Raw genomic sequence first — 23910 nt, forward strand, 5'->3', positions numbered from 1 at the left:
TAATACACTGTGCTTGTGAGCTCCAGAGACTGAAGAGCCTTTGGAGAGATGGATTTATAATGCATCCCAGGAGGATGAAAGAGCTGTGCAGCTCTGGCTTTCATTACCCTTTGGCCCCTCTGCTCAGGCTGTGGCCATGGGGAACCAGGGAGGGAAAGCTATTCTAGGAGACAGCTTGGAGATTAAATGTCTCTATTTTGTCACACAGAAAGCTGCAGAGACAGCGAATTAATAGGTCTTTCCAAAACGCCTGTGCAGGACCTACTTTTCAGAGGGGAAGTTTATTTCCAGTGCCCCAAACACGGGCCATGAACAACAACCTAGGAAATTCCACAAACCCAGAGGCCAGAGTGGAGCTGCGGGTGAGGTCCACCCCATGAAGGTGCCTCCAGCCCTTGCTGGGGCACAGGGACATCGGCACATGAAATACAGCTGCACACAACTGCCCAAGCTGCTCAGAGGTGCAAACTGCATCTCATGTGCTGGTGACACCCTGGGGACAGCTGCAGTCTGTTGGAACTCAATACATCCCTTTGGATACCCAGAGTTGCTAAGAACCTTGTCAGAGGGCTCAGAGACCCTGGCACACAGCCCAGAGCACCTGGGGATTTGATTTTGACCCTTGGAGCAAGTTGCCAACTTTGAGGACCTGAAAGTCACAGAGGTTTGAATGGTGTAATAACAAAATTATCACAGGGTAGATGCACACAGATACATCTAGAAAATGTAGATTTTAGGATTTTTGGTATGGGGGTTATGGGGACAAGATGGAGGAACTTGGGCATGTCCAGCCTTTCTTCTTCTTCTTCTTCTCCATTTTCTGGAGTGAGGTTGGCACTTTGGGATTGGTTTAGAGTAGAAGGGCACTGTCTAACACAGGTGATGGGTATTGGGAATTAAGTGTAAATATGTTATATGTAGTTTGTAGTATAAAAGGACAACACCATCTCAGGGGCGGTCAGAGTGCCTGTGGCTGCCCTGCTGAGCAGACCTCAGCTGGGCAGAGAGAAAATTTTATAGATAAGAATTAATAAACAACCTCAAGATGGAAAAGTGAAGAGTCCAGACTCGTTCTTCAGCTACAGAGCCGAAGCAGAAACATCCTGCACATCTCAGGGCAGCAATTAGCAACAGCAACCCGAGAGCAGTGCATCCCAGACTGGCATCTGTCACAAAACATCCCCACTCTGTCAGCCCAGGAGGGTGAGGAAATGCAGGCTGGGAGGTGTGGCAGTGAGAGGGATCCATGTGCTTTGGGTTCTCACTCAGCCCTGGCTCCTCCTGCCTCATTTCTGTGTCTGTAAATTTGTGCTTCACACATTCATAAATCAGCAAAAATCATTTTTGCCCACAACACTGCAGGGTTGGGGCTGTGCTTATTCTTGCAGTTCCAAACTACTCAGGGGGGTCAGGACCTGTAAACTCAGCACAGCCCTTCCCAAACCGCCGACCGGCAGGCACAGGGACAAAAATGCACCAAAACCTGCACGGCCAAAGAGCAACGCTTGGGGTCTGTCCTGAGGGCTGGAAGGGGACAGGTGTCCGTGCTCTGGACAGGATGCATATAACAGGGTCTCCTCCCCCTGCAGGGTCGAAGGATGTGGTGTTAAGGTCACGGTCTGTAAGGACTGGAAGGGACAGAAGTAGGCTACTGCGGTAATTAGGACTGATCGGGCAAATAGGGGGGTTAGGAACCCTCACCAGGAGGCACAAAACAAACAAAAAACCCCAAATTTTGAACTTCCCTAGAAAACGAGAGGAACCCTAAGCTGCTCTCCAGGGTGGTGTCTCACTCCTCAACCAGCGGCAGCGCAGCCTTGCGAGCACGAAAGGGTTAAACGGAGAGAGAAAGAGTTAAAGCGATAGAGAAGGAGTTAAACCGAGCGAGAAAGAGTTAAAGCGAGCCTCGCACAAACTTTGCAGCGAGCTGAGCTCAGAGCGTCCCTCCCTTCGCTCGGAGCCGGAGCTCGGCTCATCCCCTCCTGGTGCTGCCGAGGGAGGGAGAAAGGCAGGGAGGCTCTGCCCGCATCCATCCCACAGAGCAGCTCAGCCAGAGCAGCTCCCTGGCCCTTGCCCTGCCCCTGCAGGGACCCAGGGGTGCCCTCCATCATCAGCTGTGCCCTCCTTCATCAGCGGTGCCCTCCATCAGCAGAACCACCCTGCCCTGGTGGCATCCCAGGGTCGGGATTTCAGTGCCATCCCTGCCTCGGAGATCCACAGCAGAGGAGGAAAGTGCACTGGGGTGGAGGGCACTGTGCTGGCTCCAGGACAGCAGAGCCTTCTGCACAGACCCCACCGAGGAGATGCTCCCGGGGACACCAACAGCAGCGAGCTCATGGTGTGGAGCAGGGGCTCTGGAACCTCATCCCAGCCCTGCTGCCAGCTCTGAAAGGTAATTGTGCTTTATTCTCTTCTCTCCCTGTGCACCAGCACGGCCAGCACCCTCACAGGTGTTCAGCATGAGAACAAAATATCTCCTCTGCCACTAAAAGAGGAGACACAATCACCCCCCTACCTCTCTTCTCTCCCCGAGGGAGAAAATGCAAGCCATGGATGGAATTGATAATTTTGATGGTTTTTTTGTGTTTATCAGTGCTGATATTTTTCTGTAAAGGTGACCTGAACAGAGCACACCTGGTGCTGTGTGTTCAACCCCAAACCATCCTGGTGCTGTGTGTTCTGTTCAACCCCAAACCACCCTGTACTCGCCAGCCAGCTGGGTGCACTTGAAGAAGCTACACAGGGAATTGCTCTATTTTGTCCCACTCACCTGTTTGTAAGTTTGGGGACTGTCCTGAGGGCTGGAAGGGAGGAGAGGCCAAGGGGAGCTCAGCGAAGTTGCCTGCACTTCCAGAGGTGCTGTGCTGGCAAGTGGTGCTCACACTGAGCACGGGAGTAGAAGGAAGCAGGTGGGCAAGACAAAAATATTTACTGCAGCTGCAGGGTCAATTTGTACTGCCTGTGTGCAGTGTTTGGGGAAAATCTTTCTTTCTGCTCCCCTGTGACCTCCAAAGGTGCAGAGCAGAGCAATGCAGGTTTCATAAACGCTCCCCAGAGCTGAAGCTCCCCACACCCTGAGAGCTGCAGTGGGAGGCTGCTAATGTCAGTGCCCATGAAGTTTTGGCTGATGAATTTCCTGGCTCAGAGACACACTGTGGGGAAAAAACCCTTCTCCTGTTGTGTATGAAGGCTTCTATTTTCATTGCAGATTTTTATTAAATGAAATGTGTTGGGTTTGGGTTTTTTTAATTCCTGATTAAAAAAAGCCACAAACTGATAAAAAAACCTCCAAGTGTCTGCTTGGAATCAGTCTGCACCCACTGAGCACCAGTGATCAGTCAGAATTGGAGCATTGTTCAGCCAGAGAATGACTGAATCTTGGAAAATGAGATCACAGGGAATGCTCCTGTGTCCATGAATTTGAGGGCTCCTCATGGTCACCAGTGAGATTCTGCCTCCTCTAATCTGAGTCACACACAGCTTTACACACAGAATTATTGTCTACCACTTGTTTTCACATCATGTTGGTCTCTACAGTCATTCAGCTTCTCTTCCTTAGAGGGAAGTGTACAAAATCTGAATCTAATGGTATCCAAAGAGATGTGCTCAATGGGATAATTGGTAGATTGAAAAGCAAAAAATCTTTGGGGTTGCCTGGAGCTATTGAATTATTTCTGGCTCATTTCTGGAGAAGATGCAGTTAATGTTGCAGCTTTCAATAGTCTGAATAGTTGATTGCTCCTGACAAATCTATAGTTGAGCCTAAAACCCCCCAAACAGTGTCAGCTCCCCATTCCTGATACTTCTTACTATTAATCTGATCCTTTTTTCAATAAATACCCAACTGAGCTTTACTAATCCAGCATCTTGGTTTGTAGTTAATTACTGAACTTCAGACTAATGTCCTTAGCATTCCGCAGTCTAATTTTATGAAGGATATAAAGCAATTAGGCTGTCTGCTCGTTAAGGAGAGAAACCAGCTCTGGCTTTTTCTCTCAGCAGCAGAGCAGATGGGATGGGCAAAGACATGGCTCTGTGCTTTAACTCACACAAGTGTCAGATTCCAGGCTGGTTGCACTTCATTATCAGCAGAGAAATCACATTGTAAGAACAGAATTTAATACAGTTACCTTCACACCCTCTATTCCCCACCTGCTGTGTAACACGAGAATATTCTTCACGGGAGAAGAATTTCCATTTATAGATTCCAAGTGTGAAAATCACAGTTATTGCCCTGTAATTGAGAGCAGAACAGCCTGGCTGCCCTGCCCATACCTCTGCATCAGCACCAAGCCCTCTGCCAGAGTAACTACAGGTTAATACAGAAAATAAATACAGAAAATACAGCTCCAGAAGGGCTGGGTCAGCCCCTGCAAGAACATTGAGCTCAAATGCTTTGGTACTGAAGGAGGAGCTGGGAGGCAAAGTGTACCCAAGCCCCCATGTCCCTTCTCCAAAACACAGCAAATCAGATATTTCCTCATCCCATGAGCCAAAGCAGGTCTTTCTTGCTTGTAGTGAAAGTTTGAGTCCCTGGAAAGTCAAAATGTTTTGCAGCAATTTGTCATTTAGGTGAAATGTGTCAGAGCTTTTATCATATTGACCTCTTGTTTCATTTATTCTGATAATCATAGTATATTACCATGTTAATATTACTCTATTTGCCATGTTAATATTACTCTATTTACACCTTGTGTAGGTTTATAGGCAGTGGACATTATAAATTATTGCATCAGTTTGTTCAGTGCTTCCATTTTTGTTTCAGCTAAAACCAAAATTTTGGTCTTATCAGAGCAGACATAATGCTTTTGAATGCACCATTTACAGTGAAATTTCAGAATTTTCATTTCTGTTTCCAGCTGGAAGAACTGAAACAGCAAAAATGTTAAAATTCCCCCAATTTCTAGTAAATCGTACTGCCAGGAGAGGGAAGTGTCACATCCTGCAGCAGGGGGACAGGTAGGGCTCTGGACAGCTGCCAGGTGCATCCAGCCACAGAAAAAGAGGGTGCTGAGACACAATAAATGAGACACGTGGTGAAAAACACTGATTGGATTCATATCTCCCCTTCCTCTCTGACATCTGATTGCACAGCTTATGCAATAATGTATTACCCTTATATGTATTACCCTTAATAATGTGTTACCAGAGAGGACATCAACCATTAGATTTGCACTGTGTTTTTCTAAAGTTAAATACTCAGTGCTTCTCCTCATCTCAGAGTGCCTCCCAGGAGCATTACAGGGGTTTTCTTATCTGTTTGCTCTAAAGATACCACATCCAGGCTAGGCTATTTTGCTACCTGGTGTCATTTATCTCTCTCACGCTTTTTTCCCTTTAGAAATCTGACTTTTTGACCGTTCCTAATGAGAAACTCGGAACTCCAGACTCCTTAAGCCCTGAATTAGGAGAGAAGAGATCCTCCCAGACGTTTGGCAAAGCAAAAAACAACCTTCCCCAGCTCACCCAAGGATAAACCACCTGCTGTGGGAGAGAGAAGCTGGCAGAAAGCTGATTGCTCAGTCTGTCTGGAAAAACAACACTTGCAAAGACCAAAGCTGTGCCAACCTTCGCAGCTCAGCTTGAGACAAGAACCAAAGCTTTTCACCATCCAGAGGAGGTGACCTACCAAGAGGAGGCCCAAAGTATTTATAGGATGGAATAAAAGCCAGAAGGAAGTGTAAAGCACAAGTGTGATGCTCGTTGTCATTATGACAGCGAGGTGCAAAATGGTCTGCACAGGCCTGTCCCTCAGTTGTGTGAGCAGCAGCCTCAACACCGAGGGGATGGAGCAGCTCCTGCTGAAGCCATCCTGCCATCTGTGCTGAGCTTCCTCTCCTGACCTCCTCTGTGAGCCTGGTGAGGGGAGACAGGAGATCTGAAGGTAAATACAGAAAATGGACCAAAGCTGACAGAGAGCAATGACTGAGATTTATTTCAAGTTCCGCGGGAACCTGACTGGCCGCGTCCACCTTCCAACCCTGGCTACTGAAGTAGACACAACAGCAGACAAATATTCTGGCCTCTATGTGTACGTGGGGCTGTTCCTAACCCTGCTGGCTCTCCTCCTGATCCTGCTCTTCTCCATGCTCCTGCGCCTCAAGCATGTCGTGTCCCCCATCACCTCCCCAGAGAGCACTGAGAACGTGCAGCACTTCACGGACGTGGAAATGCACAGCAGGATCCCCACCACGTAGGGATCCCACAGCAAAGAGGGCTCTGTGCTTGGGAAAGGTGTTTTTTGTTCAGCAAAGGTGGTGGACAGAAGCTCTGGCTGCCTGCTGAGCCCCACAAGTTCTTGCAAAGCCTCAGCAGCATCTGGAGGGTGTCGCTGGTACCACGGGCAGCATGTGTGCAGCAGCCTCCATAAAATGGACATCACAGAAACCTGCTGCTGTCAGGGAAGGCTCACACACCCCTAAAAACCTTGCAGAAAATGGGAAAAGCCACATTAATGACAGCCAAAAACCCAGAGAAACATAGCAGAATGTGTCCTGGAGCCTGTGTTTGCTGACCTCTCTCTCTGAACCAACAAAGCTGAAGTGGTGTAAGTGGGAAGAGCCCACAGGGCACACACAGAAATTGTGGGTGGCTTGAAAATTCTCAGGCATTTCTCACATTCAAGAAGGAAAACATTAAATTGTTCTCTTTCACTTGAATGGCAATTAAACAATGGATCTTCACAAATATAGAAATCTTTCATCACCTGCTGGAACTACGTCTTTCTGACATTAGAACCCATTTAGCGAATAGTTGCACACCAGATATCATAAAGAGACAGAACTTTAAAGAGGAAAGAGAATAAAGCCAAAATTGAAGCAAGGTTTAAAACAAAAAGAAGCAGCAGCAGCAGGAAATGAGATTTAAAAAAATTATAAGACACTCTACCTCTTCCTTAGTCCTTCTTTATATTAACTGAGCAGAATGCAAACATTTTATGCTCCCATGCTTTTAGGCTCCCCAGTATCACTCAGTCATTAAAATGCAGTGTAAGTTTTGGGAGCCCAATTGACATTGCTCTCCCAACAGACTCCACTTCATAATAACATCTTCTCTCATATCCATATTGGGTTTTCTTCCTCAAAAGACAGACGAGTTCTTCTAAAGATTTTTCGTTTGTTTTCCTCCGAAGAAAGCTGAGGAGATGCCCAGGCCTGGCACTGCAATAAGGAATAGTGGGAACAGCTTTGGACACAGACTAACAGGGAACATGCAGATGAAAAATAAACTCACTGAGCACTGAAAGATATGATTGGATTCAAATATCCTGATGGAATCTCACGAGGGAAAGAAATGTTTATTTGGATTTATGGAACAACAATCTGACCCAGTCCTATGAGTGACGTACAGAGGTAGTCTTTGCTGCTGTGGATGGAAAAGATGGAACCAAATATGGCAAAGCACTCCTGGGACAGCCACTGCCTCTCACAGAAAAACCTTCAGTGAATTGTTTCAGCCACATCTCTAAAGGGCAGGTATTTCACACAGCTTGTCCACTTTATTACAGTCTAACTCTAGCTCAGCAATAAAATCCCCTGGATGTTTTCCACACATACCTACACTCTTACTTGCCAATTCTCCTCTCTCCAAGGGATTGGACAGTGCAAAGTCCTCACACAAACCCAGTGAAAAATTAGAGAAAACGCTGTCACTTGGACCTGTGATAGTAGCACAAAATTTTTCTTCAAATGCTCTGTGTACAACAGGTTCTTTTGCTTACCTTTGAAGGTCTGGGTGAGCTGTTTGGACTGGGGATACCTGGGCTTTTGCAGATGGTTGGGAGGGAAACAGAATAACAGGTAAACCCCCCCCCAGATACACTGGATCCATTGGCAGGACTAGTGCAACTTCTCACTGATGTATTGAGTACAAAACCATTTAAGCATTGCTTCCTTATACTGAATAATTCCTTTTACTTCACTAATCCCTGTGAATCACAGAATCCCAGAATGTTTTGGATTAGAAAGGAACTTAAAGATCACCTTGTTCCACCCCCTGCCATGGGCAGGGACTCTTTCCACCATCCCAGGCTGCTCCAAGCCCCAGTGTCCAGCCTGGCTTGGACAGTGAACCAGAACAGTGATTGTGTGAGGGAATACACAAAAAATTCACTCTCAGCAGTGTCTCTCCATGCCACGCTTGGCTGTGTTTCCCTGGAAAAATGGCAGGATGCAGGTTATCCTCTGTGGAGACAACACCAGGCAGGATCACAAGATTGGCTCCTCACAGGATCTGAAGATTGGCTCCTCAACTCTCAGAACTGCACAAGAGCCAAATTTTTTTGTGATGATCAGGATATTAATCCAACTAAGACAGATGGCTACTGAGTTAGACAGTGACATTTAAAATTAACAAAAATCCACGCTGCTCAAATTGGTTTGGTATGTGTCATTCATGAGGCAGCTCAGCCCAGGCTCAACATATGACTTGCCCTGGAAAACTTCTCCATTCAAAAGCTACCACTTACCTAGACCCTCTTCTAACTTACTGAATCAGCAACTCAACCACATGAGCTTCCCAGCACAACTATCTGCAGAAAAGCCTTGTATCCAAGAGTCTGCAGGACAGACTCAGCTTTTATTGATATAAAATATCAGACCTACTGATGGAAAATGACAGTATCAAATTCTGAGTGCTCTGACCTCAGCCCAAATGGCCCCTGAGGTACAGGTCAGGACTGAGCTTCTTTCCATCACACTAAGGAATGTTAATTCAGAAGAGTCCCACAACACTTTAAAACTTATTCAGTAACTATCCTTTAAATAAATGAGTAATCTCTTTATATATCAGATGGTATCTTTGGGCAGACTGGGTATTTTTATAGAGTACTCTTATGGAAGGCTGCCCTATCTTCTCACAGGAAAATGACAAGTTTTCCTTTCCAAAGCTTGATTTCACATAAAGTCTCTGTGTCCCACTTGACACATCTACAGTGGCACCCAGGGTGCCTCATTTGTCTGCAAAATGCCAGTATATTTTAAAACTTTTCCCACTGAGAAATAGAACAATCCTTTTCCCTTCTTTTCATTATCATTTGCAGTGTCCCAGACCTGAGGGATGTGTCTGGGAAGAGAGAATGTTTGGGTGTGCTGGTCTGTGCTTGGTGAGTGGCCTCTAGTGGAGTTTGGCATCCTTTGGCCTTCCGAAGTGGTTATTGGAACTTTCGTACAGTTTTGGAGCATCTTTTGGAACTTCTGCTGCATCTTGGAGCACTGCAGGTCTCACAGCCATACCCTTCCCCTCCTGCAGGCTGTTCCCTTCCCTCTTGTCCATGTGCTATAGAAAATGGGGTTTTTTACAAAAATAAAGAGGCACAGTGCTACCAATGCTGTCACTGACTGCTCTGTATGTCCTCACCTGTGGGTCTGGAGGACCAGCCCACAAAAAGGCTCAGGAGGTGCCGCTATTCCAAACCAACTGGGCAAGAAAACCCTCCACCACTCTGTGTGAGTATTACTTGAATCAACACAGTTTGCCCCCACCCTTACTCCCATCAGACACTGGGAATAGAGTATTGAGTAAATTCCTCACCTCCTCCACGCCCTGCCTGCGGGGGAGGACAGCCACCTGTTGTTGGGAAGGAGCAGAAAACACACCCAAGCATCACCACCAGTGTTCCCAAATCTCGCAGGGTTCTTAGCCTGGGAGCTGTCAGGAGCAGGGTGTGACTCCCCAAACCACACAGCATTAATCATTGAGTAATCTCACCCACGTGGTTTCCAGCCACAAGCAGGAATTTTCTGTATTGACAGACCCTTAGGGGTGGATATGTAGAATGTGTTCCTTCTCTATGTCAGAATAAACATAAATATTTTCATACCCTGTTGTGTTTGCAGGGTCCCCTGTGGCAGGGAGGAATGATGCATCTGACTCCATGTTCTCAGAAGGCTAATTTATTACTTTATGATACTATATTATGTTAACGAATACTATACTAAACTATACTAAAGAATGCAGAAAGGATACTTACTGAATGTTAAAAAGATAATAATGAAAACTCCTGACTCCATCCAGAGTTTTGCCAAATGAGTCAAAATAACTCACACCAGAATCCAATAAAACAATCCCCTGTGGGTAAACAATCTCCAAACACATTCCAAAGGAGCAAAACACAGGAGAAGCAAATGAGATAAGAATTGTTTTCCTTTTTCTCTGAGGCTTCTCAGCTTCCCAGGAGAAAAATCCTGGGCGAAGGGATTTTTGCAGAGAATGTGAATGCCACAATACCCTCTTAGAGCTGCAGAGAAAAACTTGATTTTGCAAACAACATAACTCAGCAGAGGTTCAACCCTGATCCTTGATCCTTCCCAAAGGATCTTTTTGGATTTTACTTGAAAAAGAAATTAAAAATGTTCAAAGCCTCAAAATTTTGTGAAGTCACCCATACATTTAACTGACAGCATTAATGGAAAATTCGATGTATGATTTATCCTGACTAGGAATTGATATTTCCTTACATATCTTTCCCTGGAGTCACTGATGAGGTGACTGCTGAGGAGGGAGGCACAGACAGATAGCTCCAGCTTTAGGGCAGGTTGGGGAGCAGGACACATGCAGACAACTCCTCTGTGATAATGCCACAGATCTGCTTTTGCTACAGGTTGGGCAGCAAGGGAGGTGAAATTGTGGAATGGCTGCACTTTTTTCCAAAGAAATGCATCTTTGTGTTGTGTCTACACTTCAGCTTAATTCTGGTATGGAAAGAAAGTTGGTTCAGTTTATTCATGTGCCTGCAAAAAATGGGAAATGGCATTCATGACTACAAATTCAGATGCAGATATATCTGGAAAGGGGAAATCCCAAACAGTGTTTTGTTGGTGCATGAGCTGTAGACTCAAATGTTGACATTTTAGTAGAAAAATAAAGCTGGAGATGGTGAAGTCTGCTTGATCTTTGCAGTGGGCTCAAAAAAAGGCTACACAGAATGTTAAGGAAAAAAGAGAAATACTTGTGGATCAGGGAAGGTATTTTCAGTTATGGTTCCTGACACAGATTTCACATTTGTTCACAAAAAGGAACTGCATGTTATGCATTCCATCTGCCAAAACCTTACCCCATACAGCCTTCTCAGATCTTCACCTTCCTCAGGCTTTTCCAGAAGGTTGTGAAGTTCCAACAAGGGTAAGAGCAGTCTTCAGCTCCTGGTGTTCACTCATTCATGTGGGGACAAAGATATCAAAATTAAGCCTAAAAAACCCACAGTGATCATTTGGTTTCTTGTACACTTGCTCTCCAGAATGTGATATATGAACATTCCCTCCTCAGCCCTTTCATTATCAAGAATAGTTAAATTGTCATCTAAATTGACTGATGTTAAGAGTGGAAAAATAAACTGGATTTGAATTTTGATGGATTGGACTTTTCACTTAGAATTTCTTCAGCTGAAGGCAAAAAGAATTTGCCCAGCTGTAGTCAAAGCTAAGTTGTGAAAGCAGATCTGGCTGCAAGAGGGAAAGGTCTGTGCAACTCATATGTAATTAATAAATAACCCACTCCTTATACTCCCACCTGCATTTCATGGCTATGTAAACTTGTCAAACAAATGATGAATAATTCAAAATACCTTCTCCTCCCTCCCTGCTCCTCTAGATTTATTAACCCATTTTCAAAGTATAATTTGATCAAGCTAATAGCCACAGACTTCCTAAGCTGACTCTCTCTGCATTAATTCTCTCTGCATGGCCATAGTCCTACTCCCACAGTACCAGCTAATAAAAATCAATTACAAAACAACAAAAGGCACCTGAAAGCCAAATGAGAGCTCAGCAACATTCTTTGATGCTTGAAGTCTGTTCTTCTCTGCAAGCAATAAATTTAGCTTATTTAAGCTGGGCTGTTGTCCTGAAGCCAGTTCCTCTATAAGTCCTCAAACACTTAGCTACTGGATGAAGTTTATTTATGCAGTTTTGGTAAAAACAAAAACAAAAAAAAAACACCAAAAAAACCCCAAAATAACCAAACAAACAAAACAAAAACCCACACACAAAAACAAAAGAAAAAACCAAAACAATACAAAACAAAATAAGAAAACCAAAAGAGACCCAAACCAACAGTGCTGAAGGATCAAGGAGGGCCTGTCTGGGATATTTCTGTGTGATATTTTGCTCACATGTGTGAGCAAACAACAGGCAGAGAAGCTCTTCCTTGCAGTGCAGGGTTGATTTGGAAGCAAACTGGCCCTGGGCTGCCCTTTGAGCTGTGTGGGCAAGCAAGTTCTGCACTGGGAAACTCTACAGGACAACACCTGAGCTGCATTTGAGTGTTCCACAGGCTTTGGCATCCTCCAGCTTCCCATTCTTCTTCCCATACCAGAATTCTGTCTCACTCACAAGTGAGTGTTTCCAGTTTACTCCTTCTGCCTTAGCAACCCTAATTCAAATTAATTCATGCTCCCAGCAGTTACATGCAGCACTTTTTGTCATGTTACTCCATAATCTTTAGGTAACAAGGACGTGTCCAAGTTGGTGTGGCATGAGCAGCACACAACGCCCCAGGAAGCTCAGATCTGGGCTGGGGTGAGGTTTGCTGCAATGGACTCAGTGGCAAATCTCACAGCTTGTCACTGCAGAATCAAACTGACGTGGGCTTGCTGTTGTTCACAAATTTTTCATGCTTTCACACCCCGGGAAAGCTCCCAACAGCCCTTTCAGCACTGACTCTGTCAGGATGGGAACACCACAACAGTTTGCACTTCATGTTGGCACCTTCAGGGGAAGAAATGTGACTTCTTTGTGTCCAACAAAACAGAGGAAAGCAGGAAGCACCCTGAATGCACCTGGTTTGGGCTAATGCTGGGCTGAATTCCCAAGCTGTTTATTCTTTCAGAGCATGACCAGCACTGAAGGGATGGGTAACAGATAACCCCAGCACAGCAGTATTCTCCACGTGCGCTTCTGCAAGCTTCTCAGGAAGAAAGAAACCGCTGGGATCAGAGTGCTGAGGCTGCTTTTCCTTTGTTTGCCTTTGCTGGTAAGTATCCATCAATTTACTAGAGATACATCATCGTTCTGCTGACCTGCTTCCCTCCACTCACACTGCTCAGATGAATAATAATTTGTGCAAAGCAATTTAGAAAATAAATGCTGACAGGCTGAGGGTATACTTAGCCTAGGTGAGATTTTGTTCTATTTCTACTTTTTCAATGAATTTTGCTGGATTAGAATTCTAAAAAGGTCTCCAAAAGGAAACTGCTTTTGTGGAAATTCAGTGCTGTCACTATAGGACATGAAACAACACAATGCACACACACTGCTGTTTTTAAGGTGAAAAAAGGGAAGTTTATTTTCTGACTTAAACATTTATAGATTTCTAAAACTGATAGTGGATTGGAGGGTGAAAGTACTACCTCTCCAATGACACTGGACAAACTAAGAGTTTATTAAATTTCTCTTTTTTAATAAAAGAATGCAAAACAATAAGTTCTTTACAGAAAGCATGTGAGAAAGTTTGTTACAAGAATGTAAACATCAGAAAGTTTAAAAATCTTTAAAAATTAGAGTAACACAGTGCCTTCAAGGCCCATGCTGGACAACAGCAATTACAAAGAGATTGGGAAGAGTTTATCATACTTTGAGTAGTGGGATGTCTTGAAGGCCTTTCTCTAGAAAGCTGCCTTCCATATCCATGAGCAAGTCACAGCTCCGACATAAAGCTTGTAGACAACAGCTTTGCATTTGGTGTCACTTCTGTCACTTAAAAGCTCAGATAAGCCTTTCTATCTTATGAATACTGATTAGTTCAGCATTGTTGCCTCTTTTTTTTTTATCCTCCTGAGGAAACTTGAGAACACAGGAATTATTCATACCTCAAGAGCAGGGGACAGAAGAAGATATTTATAATGAAAACTTTGGGTCAGAGTGTCCAGTTCATGCAGGCACACAAGTACCCATGACACAGAGAATATTAATCCATAGAGGAGGTGTGCAAGGCCAAGGAAGGTCTGTTGTGGATGGATGTGTGACTGTAGCTTTCTCCTACTGTTTTACCCATAATCCAGCTGAATCCAAACACAACAGTAAATCACAGGAAGGAATCACAGCAGAGTGCCAGCAATGTTCATAGAGAGTAAAAATACATGTTAGGATACATCAGACAAAAAGCCCAGACATTTCTCACTTCAGAGCAATGTGCCCTCCCTCTCAGCAGGGAGCAGATGCTGAGAAACCAGAAACAGCCAAACCAAATGCAGGAGTCCAAGCTGCACTGCCAGCCTGGGACTTGGGAATGCAGACAGACCAGGAGTCTGCTTTCTCTAGCTATGCCCTGCTTTGAAAATCTTTTGGGACAAGCAGCCCCTTCCACTGAGGTCAGGTTCAGGAGCTGCTGCTTGGCTGTGCCCCGTTTGCCCCTCCACACATTCCGTGTGCTGCTCCTTCCATTTTCCTTGGCACATCACTGTGACAACCACTCCCAGAAGAACACAGCAAACTGAGAGCAAGGAATTAGCTAGATAAAATCTTTGAATGTAATTTAAAGGTAAAATAAGGAGAAGACAACCAGCTCTCCCTGGACTGCCCCTACATGGTTTGAGTTCAGTGTTATTGAGGCAGGAAGGTCTGAGAATTGCAAGGGCTTCTTGTCTTTCTGGGTGTATAAATTCTCTCAATGGTTTCCTTGAAGGAAAGACAAACATGACAAACATCCCTACAGCCAGGAAGCCTGAGAGCTGTTGTCACCCCCTCCACGCGATTAGATCCAGCTGTACCAGGTTTTCAGTTCCCAAGGTATCATTTTTCAGTAGTAATCATCATTTGGTTTGTTTGGTTTTTTTTAGCAGACCAATTTGCAAATAAATGCAGTCTTGCTCTGGGGAAGGCTGTTTATTCTTTCTTGTAAGTGAGTCTGAAAGATCTTTCATTCAGTGTTATGAAGTATGAACATATATTGCTTTCTATTGAAGGAAAATAAGAGCTTGGATTCAATTTCACCAGACAGCTGGGAAAGGCAATTTCAATATTAAACATTGCCTCTTTATTTAATACTGCTGGTTTTAAACTCATAAGAGAACATCAGGCAAAATAAAATATGTGTATGGGGAGTTTTCATCCCCGAGTGACCACAGCCTAATCTTTGTCATTTTCATCCTCCGCTGTGCCAAAGAAGCCTTGCAGCTCTTCTCCCTTTTTTGTCACTCAGCAGTCTTTTGAACAACCCTCAGCAGAGCTTTGCAGCTTAGTGAACCATCTCAGATCTGCAGAAATCCAATCAAATCAATGCTGGAATTTAGGATGTAGATTAGAGCTGTGAGTGAGGAAATCAGAGTTTTTCCCTTCTTGACCACAGGCAACCCATTCTGGGATGTAACATGCCTGGTGACAGAACCACTGGTCCCATTATCTCAGAATTTCTTAGTGATGTAGAACATGTTTTCAGCCATTTTCTCCCCAAATTTCTCAAATCCAACAATATTTCTTGATTGTATGTCAATAAATCCATCAGCAATCAATTGACAGTAACATTTCATAGATCAGTCATTTTATTTAATACAAGCCTAGGTAAAGTATGAGAGGAGTTTATACAAACTATTACACATTCCTTCTTCGTCTCCAGGCTAGTCCTTCATGGTTTTCTGGGGGCTTTCTTTGAGGGTTTTTTTTTGTTTGTTTTGTTGTTGTTGTTTTGTTGGTTTTTTGTTTGGTTGGGTTATTTTGGTGGGGTTTTTTTTTGGGTTTTTTTTTTTTTGTGTTGTTGTTGTTGGTTGGTTGGTTTGGTTTGGGTTTTTTTGTTGTTTTGGTTTTTTTTTTTTTCTGTGGCTGGCGCAGGCTCTCTTTATCTATTGCAAAATTCATTGTAATTGGAGTTCTTTAAGATTTTTTTGCATTTCTAAGGGGAATTAGTTCTTCACAGAGGAAGGGTTTCTCCATTGTGGGATTCCTACCATAATTAGACAAAATGATGGGCTAAGTCCCAATGGAGAAAATGCACTGTAATTGGTGTTCATTTTTGTTACATAAACCCACAGAGATCATGCTGGCTCTCCTCTTGCAGCCACTTCTGAAGCACAGAGTTCAATTTAAAACTGATGTACCACTATTATCTAGAACTCACAAATATCTTCAAAACTTTCATCTGAGTCTGACATGAACCTCCTTCCTCTGAGCAAAATAAAATTTAAGATCAGTTTAAGGCATCTGCATTACCCAATCTCAGAAGCCACAGATTACAACCAGCTTTGCTTTGTGTTTGTTGAGGCATCCTTGAAGTCAGAACACAAACACAACACCTGGCATGGCAGAAATGATATTTGTATGTCAAAGTAAGGCACACAGAAGAATTTCTTCCAGCCTGCACAGCACCTGGGACATGAAAATAGCTGGTGACAATCACAGAACAAAGGTACCAACCCCTAAGAACAGATCTTACTGAGTGCAAATAAGATGTGGCCAGATTTTGTGGAAGATAAACAAAAATATTTAAATGTGTTTATTGCATCTAACAAACCCTTGTTGAGGATAGTTGTTATTAAGAATTAACTAAATATTTGTAAGTAGTTTTTAAGTGAAAAATACCAGTCTCACAAATTTTTGCCATTGCCTTGCTGATTTCAGAAAACAGAGGATGTTCACAATTAAGCCAAGTCACATCAACCCCAAATGTATTTTTACAGAGGAACAAACCATGCTCTGTGTACATGCAACTCCTGCAGCTAATTAGCACCTTGGGGTAGGTTGTTCATAAACAGAAAACAGTAAGGGATCACTACATCCCAGCAGTGCCTTGTGTAATACCAATCTCAGAATCAATGAAGATTTTACCTGAATCCTCACCAAGTCACTGCCTCAAAATAAAAAATAAAACTCCAGGTTCAAAGAAACCAAAGGGAATGATTTTGCCTATGATGACAGAGATCTAAGGCCCTGGAGGGACATGGGACACTCCTTCAGAAGACATTTCCTTTTGATCTTAGGCATGAATCATTTCTTTAATATCGAGCTCATTACCTTTGGAAAAATTAATTTATTTTACTAGTTATGCCACAAGTGTCAATATATAAGTGTAGGTGCTGCCAGGCAATTCCATCCTTTTGATAAGGGACAGAAAAGGAACAACATTTGCTTCATGGCAAAGACATTGGGTCAAATTTAGCACTGGCTGACTGCTGGTGGCACAGCAGCCTGCAAGGGTCCCCAGTCCAATTTCTGGTAGCCAGCTGCCCACACCCACACTGAAACCTCAGAGCCATCACCAAAAGGATCAAACATGGACCATGCTGCAAAGTGGGAAGAATTTTTCAGCTTTAATAGTTCCACCTTCCAAGCCAGGCACATAAAGCTGAGCTGTCTGTACATCTGCCATGCTTCACCCCACTTCTGAGAGATTTAGGGCTTCAGCCATCAGCCCAATCTGTGATACACTTACATATCAAAAAACAAAACCAAGGCCCTTCTTTTGGATGGATTTAACCATGAATCACCATTTTAAGATGGCACAGGAAATGTTGGTACACAAAGCCTCATTTAATGAACACAAACATTCAGCAGCTGAACAGCTCTTGGTTTCAGCAGGGAAAGAGGAGAAGGAGAAGGAGAAGGAGAAGGAGAAGGAGAAGGAGAAGGAGAAGGAGAAGGAGAAGGAGAAGGAGAAGGAGAAGGAGAAGGAGAAGGAGAAGGAGAAAGAAAAGGAAAAGGAAAAGGAAAAGGAAAAGGAAAAGGAAAAGGAAAAGGAAAAGGAAAAGGAAAAGGAAAAGGAAAATTACTGTGGATGAAGTACAGGTGGCCATGCATAAGTGTGCTAAGGGTGAAGCAAACAGGACTAATTTGAGTGCAGAAGATTTCTCTAGAGGCAAGATAATGAAAAATATTTTTGTTTTGACATTAGTGCATGCAGTAATAATGGCTCTCCCAATTGTAACACCAAGCTCTGATTTAGATCTAAGCTAGTTCAGTCACACCTGGGATGAATCTGGTCCAATATCTCCCAGCAAGTTGTAGAATGATGATTTATTTTAAACAGCTTAATGTTATCCTGGAATTATAACACAAGAAATCCTGAAAGAAGATTCACCTAAATAGCAGATACCTAAATAAGAGGATTTATTTGTAAAGTACACATGCACACACACTCAAAACTGTTTTCCAGGCATAAATATGACTTTAGATGTCTCTTACATGTCTCTCTGCATATATCTTTAGAACACTAATATATAAGAGCCACAATTTTTCATCTTTGTGAAATTCACTGCATACCATTAACCTCCTGGTTTGACTCTGCATAAAACATTTCTAGCATTTCTGGTGATAAAAAGAAGGCCATAAACAGGAAATGCATGCAAAAACATTTCTGGTATTGATTCTTCTCAGTATATGCTGTATATCATGCACACAAAAAAAAACCTGGTGGCCCAGAGCTGTTAAAGAATCTCCAAATTGAGCTCAGTGGTTTTGCTGAGTACCTTGTGGCTGCTGTGATCCCTAATGTCTGATGGAAACTAGACTGCTTGCAAATAATAAGCTATCATCTTGTTAGCACAAACAAACAGCAGAGAGAAATGAATCATGACTGACACTGCTTTTAGCACCCCTGCTGCTGTGGCAAAGCAGCAGGGGATGATGCAGAGGGCACAGACCCTCTGAACAGGACTGGCTGCAAACAGGCAGGCTCAGTCCATGAAACATCACTGGATTCTCAGACCTTGAGCAGATCTGTGTTGGCTGTGGCTGGGAAGTGAGCCTCAAACGCTTTCACTGTTTCTCTTTGGTTCTGAGAGGCGGATTGGCAATTAAAAGCAGGCTTTGCAAATGGGAAGATGCTAATGCTGTGCAGGAAAGATGGAGCAAAATGGAGCCTGCAGGCTGGGTGCCCTCACTGCAGCGAAGGCAGGCAGCCCTCTCCTGGTGTAAACACACTGCTCACGTCTGCCCAACAGCCCTTTGCTGTTCTGGCAGAATCACAGCAGCTTTTCATTCATTGTAGGGCATTTTCAGCAAGTCTGCATTTTTCCAAAATCCATTTACTTCATCAGTGGGCTGACTTAGGAGTCCCTGGATGCTTCTGGAGAACAATTCAAACTGTCTACATAGACTGCTGCTGTCTCAAGCCAGCTTCTGGAGAACAGCAGGCAAATGGACAGAAGTGAAATTTAGTCTGAGTTCACACTGGGTTCACCTCCTTACCCATTTTTGTGCTGTGTGACAAATAAAGATATTCGTATGCACTTGGATAATTGGGACTGTCTGGGAAAAGGAATTTGGCTCAGTTGGAGTTCCTTCCTAAAGATCTAAAACTGTTGGTTTACTTGAGCATAATATTCTAATTTCCTTTAAAAATGCACATCAAAAAGAATAATTGAAACATGAATTCCATTTCAGTGCTTGTAAAAATGCATGCAAGGCACCTCAGGATTTGATTATATTTGCACCAGCACAAGTTGCCCTGAGAGAACAAAGCTCAATTGATTTCAGGGAGCCTGATTTGCCTGGATGGGAATGAATTTTTAATAGATTTGGTTGTCAGAGGGATTATGCAGGAATATGAAGCGGCAGGGTGCTGCTGTGGAGGTGTGTGCTGGTGGCCAGCAGGCAGGAATGGTGGTCAGTGTTTTCCACAGACAGCAAGGAGCATGATTCCAGGGGAGCTGAGGGGACCAGTTGCCAGGAGACACCACAACACCGAGTCCTCCTTGCAACAGACCTGACTCCCTCCTTGCTCTGCACACTGGCCTGCTTTGCCACCGCTCTTCAAATTATTTCCTTTAATCTCCCAATAACCCAAACACTACTGCAAACAGACAGCTTTGAGAAATTTCATTTATTTGATATGAAGCCCATTTTCTGGTTCTTTAGGTGAGCATTTCATTTATGACAGAAAACTAGCAGAGGCCTTGAGCATCAGTAAGGATCCAGCTCCAGGTACCAATCAGCCCAGCCACAGTCCTGTAACAAGGATTGAAACACAGCATGTGCTGTATCCCAGGGCAGAGATGCCCTCCTGCTTCATGGCAGAGCAAAGGCCAGCAGCACTTCACTTCCATAAATGAGTAAACACTCAGCTTCCTGAAGCTCAGGTCTACATGGATCATTACATTGTTTAAATAGGGAGCAAAACAGGAGTAACAAACAGATACATAGTTATAGATCTCCAACAAATTTTGTTTGTGTCCTGAGAGTCACTGAGTGGTTTTCCGTCTCTTCTTCAGAAACATAAAGCCTTAAAAACTATGATTCCATAGTTCTAGAACTAGGGGCCTCAAGGCACACCACAAAATGTGGCAAAATTCAGAAAAATCCATGAGAGCTGTCAGATGGTGGACACTCATTCTGGCTGAGCCACAGCCTCCTGTTCCACTCCACGTGTGAGATGTTCAGTCAGAGAAGTTCCTCCCTGTACTTTGGTGTCTGTCTTCTGCAGTCAGCCCTGAGGAGGAGGTGATCCAACCTCTCCCTGTCTCCAGCCAGCCTGAGCCTTTGTGTCAATCCAGCTGCTAAATAACAGCCCCACAAAGACACAATTCAAAGGATGTAGAAATGTGGTGAAATATTTCAAATTGACATTTGCCTGACAAATGCTACTCTGTTATTTTCCCAGGCCAAGCATCTCTGAATCACAGTAATATGAAGGAATTATTCCCCAAAAGATCCTCCATCTGATTTTTAAAGCTCCCTACAGTAACAAAAATATCAACCCTCAAAGGTACAGCACTATATCTCAATGTGAGAGGAAAAGGAAGCAAATATTTTTTCAGTTCAAATTTATATAAAGCAAATCAGAAAGAGAAGTAAGACTACCTTTACTCTTTCTGCACATTTATAAACATAGAAAAATGATAAATTTAGTGTGGAGAAGTCTAATTGCTCTCCTGTGCTTCATGTCATCCACTGCAGCATTATATCACAAGCCATATGGAGAATCAATCTGTGCACAAAATACAAGGGAAAGGAAAGTCAATAACCAGCCAGTCATTGGCTTTATTTCCTTCAAATAAAATCAAAGTTTGTAGACTCATACAGGTTTCTTGTCTTCCTGTTGGTGTGTATTTTTTAATGACTCATTATTTGATACATGTGCTCCATGCATTTCAAGGGTCATCTGAGTTTTTTCTCCACTGTTGTGGGTCAGCCTTTAGACTTCAGGAACAAACTAAAGGCGGGATATAGTTTTCAGAAACAAAGATGTGAGCTGACTAGTTTATTTTCATTCACCTTCTTACCCCTGAATAACATAATTATAGAGCTTTCTGGGCAAATTGTGGCAAGCTGAACTGAATACAAAGTGACAGTGCTCAGAACTGAGCCATCCAGAAACATTTCAAACACCAGCTCAGGAGAAGAGGGGAGGGATATGTCATTCCTCCCTCAACAAAAAACAGCTTGCACTCATGACATCTTCACTTGCTTGCCCAGATGTTGTCACAGGAAGAAAATATGAGAATATAAATTATGCCCTATAAAACACAGATGGGAGCAAGCTCTCACGAGCTATTTTCCATTTCAGCCCTATCCTAGCCCCTCCCTGGGGCCCAGGACCACGTTATGTCAGATTGAGCCCCTAGTTCTGGACTGTCCTGCTAATACCACACACATATAGACTGGAGAGAGACAATTGGCACTGCAAAGAGAGACTGGCCAGCCCAAGCAGGGCTAGGTTCACACAAGGTTTGCCCCAAAGCTATGGGCACTCAGCTGCCTGAGCCACAGGGCTCAGAAAATGTGCCTGCAGCTTTGGCCAAAAAAAGATGAATGCAAGTGCAATCCCCCAGTGTCTAAAACAGACTAAATCCAATGTACCACAGCTCTGCCACCTCCCTGTGCTGGCAGTGCTGCTTGTGCAGCCCAGTGAGCTGATCTAACTGCAAACAAGTCACTGGCAGCTCAGTTCTGTGACCACTCTGTGGTTTATCACAGAGGCAGCAATGAAACAATACAGAGCACCAAGCCTGGATTACATGACCTCTACCTGCCTCAAAACTGCACAGGCTCAGCTCCAAGCACCTCATTTTGAGAGTGATCTGTAGGTCTCACAGACCTCAGCCTAAGCACTCATGGGCAAAATTCTACTTATGCCCTACACAGCTTCTAATTAAAACAGCAGGTACAAATTAGCATGAAATTGAGTCCCTTAATGGATGGTTTTCCCTTTTCTCTTCCATTTAAAATCACCCTAACAAGTCTTATTCAATGTGCAAGTGGAATGTATCCTCCAGTGAAAATTCAAATTTAAGTCACTGCAATTTTACATGTGAATATTTTTTCTTCTAACCCCTATATAGCATGAATCTGGAAGTGCTAGCTGCAGAGGACACTAACTTCTAGTGACACACAGAAAAAAAAAACAAACAAAACACAAACAACCAAAACCTCTAACATTTAATTATCCTGTTCTTTACCAGGTGCTGAACCTTTTCTCCAATACCTGAAAAATTTAGCATTTTCCTTTTCATCCCAAATCTACCTTCTTCTCCCACAGCTGCCAGGGCCCTGACTGCACTATTTGTGCGACCAGTCTCAGCTGGAGCTTCCACTCACACTCTTGGACAGGGACTTTATTTAACCTTGGGGTTTAAATAGAACCATAGAATGGTTTGGGTTTGTAGGAACCTTAAGTTCATCCAGTTTTAACTTTCTGCCATGGTCAGGGACACTTTCCTGTTCCAAGCCCCATCCAGCCTGGCCTTGGATGCTTCCAGGGATCCAGGGGCAGCCACAGCGTCTCTGGGCACCCTGTGCCAGGGCCTCACCACTCTCACAGGGAAGAATTAATTCTCAATATCCAGCCTAAATTTTTCTGCCCTTTTTCAGTTTGAAGCCATTTTCCTGTGTCCTGTCACTCCAGGCCCTTGTCCAAAGTCCCTCTCCAGCTTTCTCTTGGAGCCCCTTTAAGCACTGGAAGGGATTCCAAGGTGTCCCTGGACCCTTCTCTTCTCCAGGCTGAACACTGAGCTCTCCCAGCCTGGCTTCCAAGGGGAGGTGTTCCAGCTCCTGAGCCTTTTTGTGGCCCTCCTCTGAACCTACCTAACCATGTCCTTCTCCTGCTGGGATGACAGAGGTGACTCATGGGTGTCTTTGCTGCTAATTCTGTTCATGAACTGCTCTTTGGGTTTCCTGGGGCTGACATTGTGTCCATGTCCTTGCTGGACTGTGCCCTGTTTGTGAGGTCTTTACCTGGCTGGTGTTGTGGTCACCCTCAGCTCCCAAATTCTTTTTCCTGAGAGACAATAGCAAGAGCTGGATGAGGCTGGGCAGAGCCACTTGTCCCTGTGCACTCAGGACACCAAAAATGTTTTGTTCTACAGCATTTTCCCCCCAGACAGTGTCTGCTGTCAGCACTATTGCTTTAATCAAAAAATAAGTACATTTCAGCGTGGCTCATTAGGCTAAATGAAAACAACAGGGGGCTAATGAGCATTGTGAACAAGGTATTAACATGGCAATCAGAGGTTTCCACGAGAAGCTGCATCCCTCTTCCAACACCATGTATACACAACTGTGTATACAGTTGTGACCTCATCTGTTGACTTTAATTCAGGGAATAAATAGATTTAGATGTCTAACTTTGGTTTATCTTTGTGGCAAATTATGCATTGTGTTACACTTACTAATAAGAAACAAAACTGCCAGCTCAGTTTGTGCAACTGTTCAGGGGTCATTCTTACTCTTCAGTGAACACATTTAACACATCTAATATTCATAACTGTGTTAGCACATTTAATATTCATGATTTTGGAGTAGAAGTTAAAGTGTTACTCCCTCAATAAGTGTTGTGGGAGGCTTGGACCAGTGTCAGTCTGTACAGGGAAGGTGGCTGTGGCCCTGCTCTGGCAATGGCACTTCTGAACACACCCACCCAGGCTGTTATGTGCGTCCCCAAAGCTGAAATAATACGTGGAGGCCAAAATCTCTTTTTCAAATTTATTTTTTACCTCTTCTCCTTTGAAGTCTAAAAGCGTGAAACAGCCTCTAAACGCTGCCGGACAGT

The 23910-nt window shown here is 43.8% G+C and overlaps 1 protein-coding gene across 2 annotated transcripts; it reads left to right on the top strand.

Annotated features, from left to right (window-relative positions):
• Positions 1-2129: 2129 nt before the first annotated feature.
• SERTM2 (serine rich and transmembrane domain containing 2) lies at positions 2130-23882 on the top strand. 2 transcript variants are annotated; one of them, XR_009115135.1, is made up of 4 exons: positions 2130-2392; positions 5342-7475; positions 12826-12969; positions 23871-23882. XR_009115135.1 is itself a non-coding variant. In XM_058032920.1 (2 exons), exon 2 carries the CDS (start codon positions 5922-5924, stop codon positions 6195-6197), a length of 276 nt encoding a protein of 91 aa, XP_057888903.1. In that variant the 5' UTR covers positions 2130-2392; positions 5342-5921; the 3' UTR covers positions 6198-8206. The 2 variants fall into 2 exon arrangements, 1 of the variants encoding a protein (XP_057888903.1); XM_058032920.1 differs by lacking the exons at positions 12826-12969; positions 23871-23882 and having other exon boundaries at positions 5342-8206.
• The last annotated feature ends 28 nt before the right edge of the window (positions 23883-23910 follow it).

This window comes from Melospiza georgiana, chromosome 12, assembly GCF_028018845.1.
Source record: "Melospiza georgiana isolate bMelGeo1 chromosome 12, bMelGeo1.pri, whole genome shotgun sequence".
Classification (NCBI taxonomy): Eukaryota; Metazoa; Chordata; class Aves; order Passeriformes; family Passerellidae; genus Melospiza; species Melospiza georgiana.

Excerpts from the sequence above, each read along its gene's own strand:
- SERTM2 (XM_058032920.1), top strand. The coding sequence starts at position 5,922 with ATGACTGAGATTTATTTCAAGTTCCGCGGGAACCTGACTGGCCGCGTC.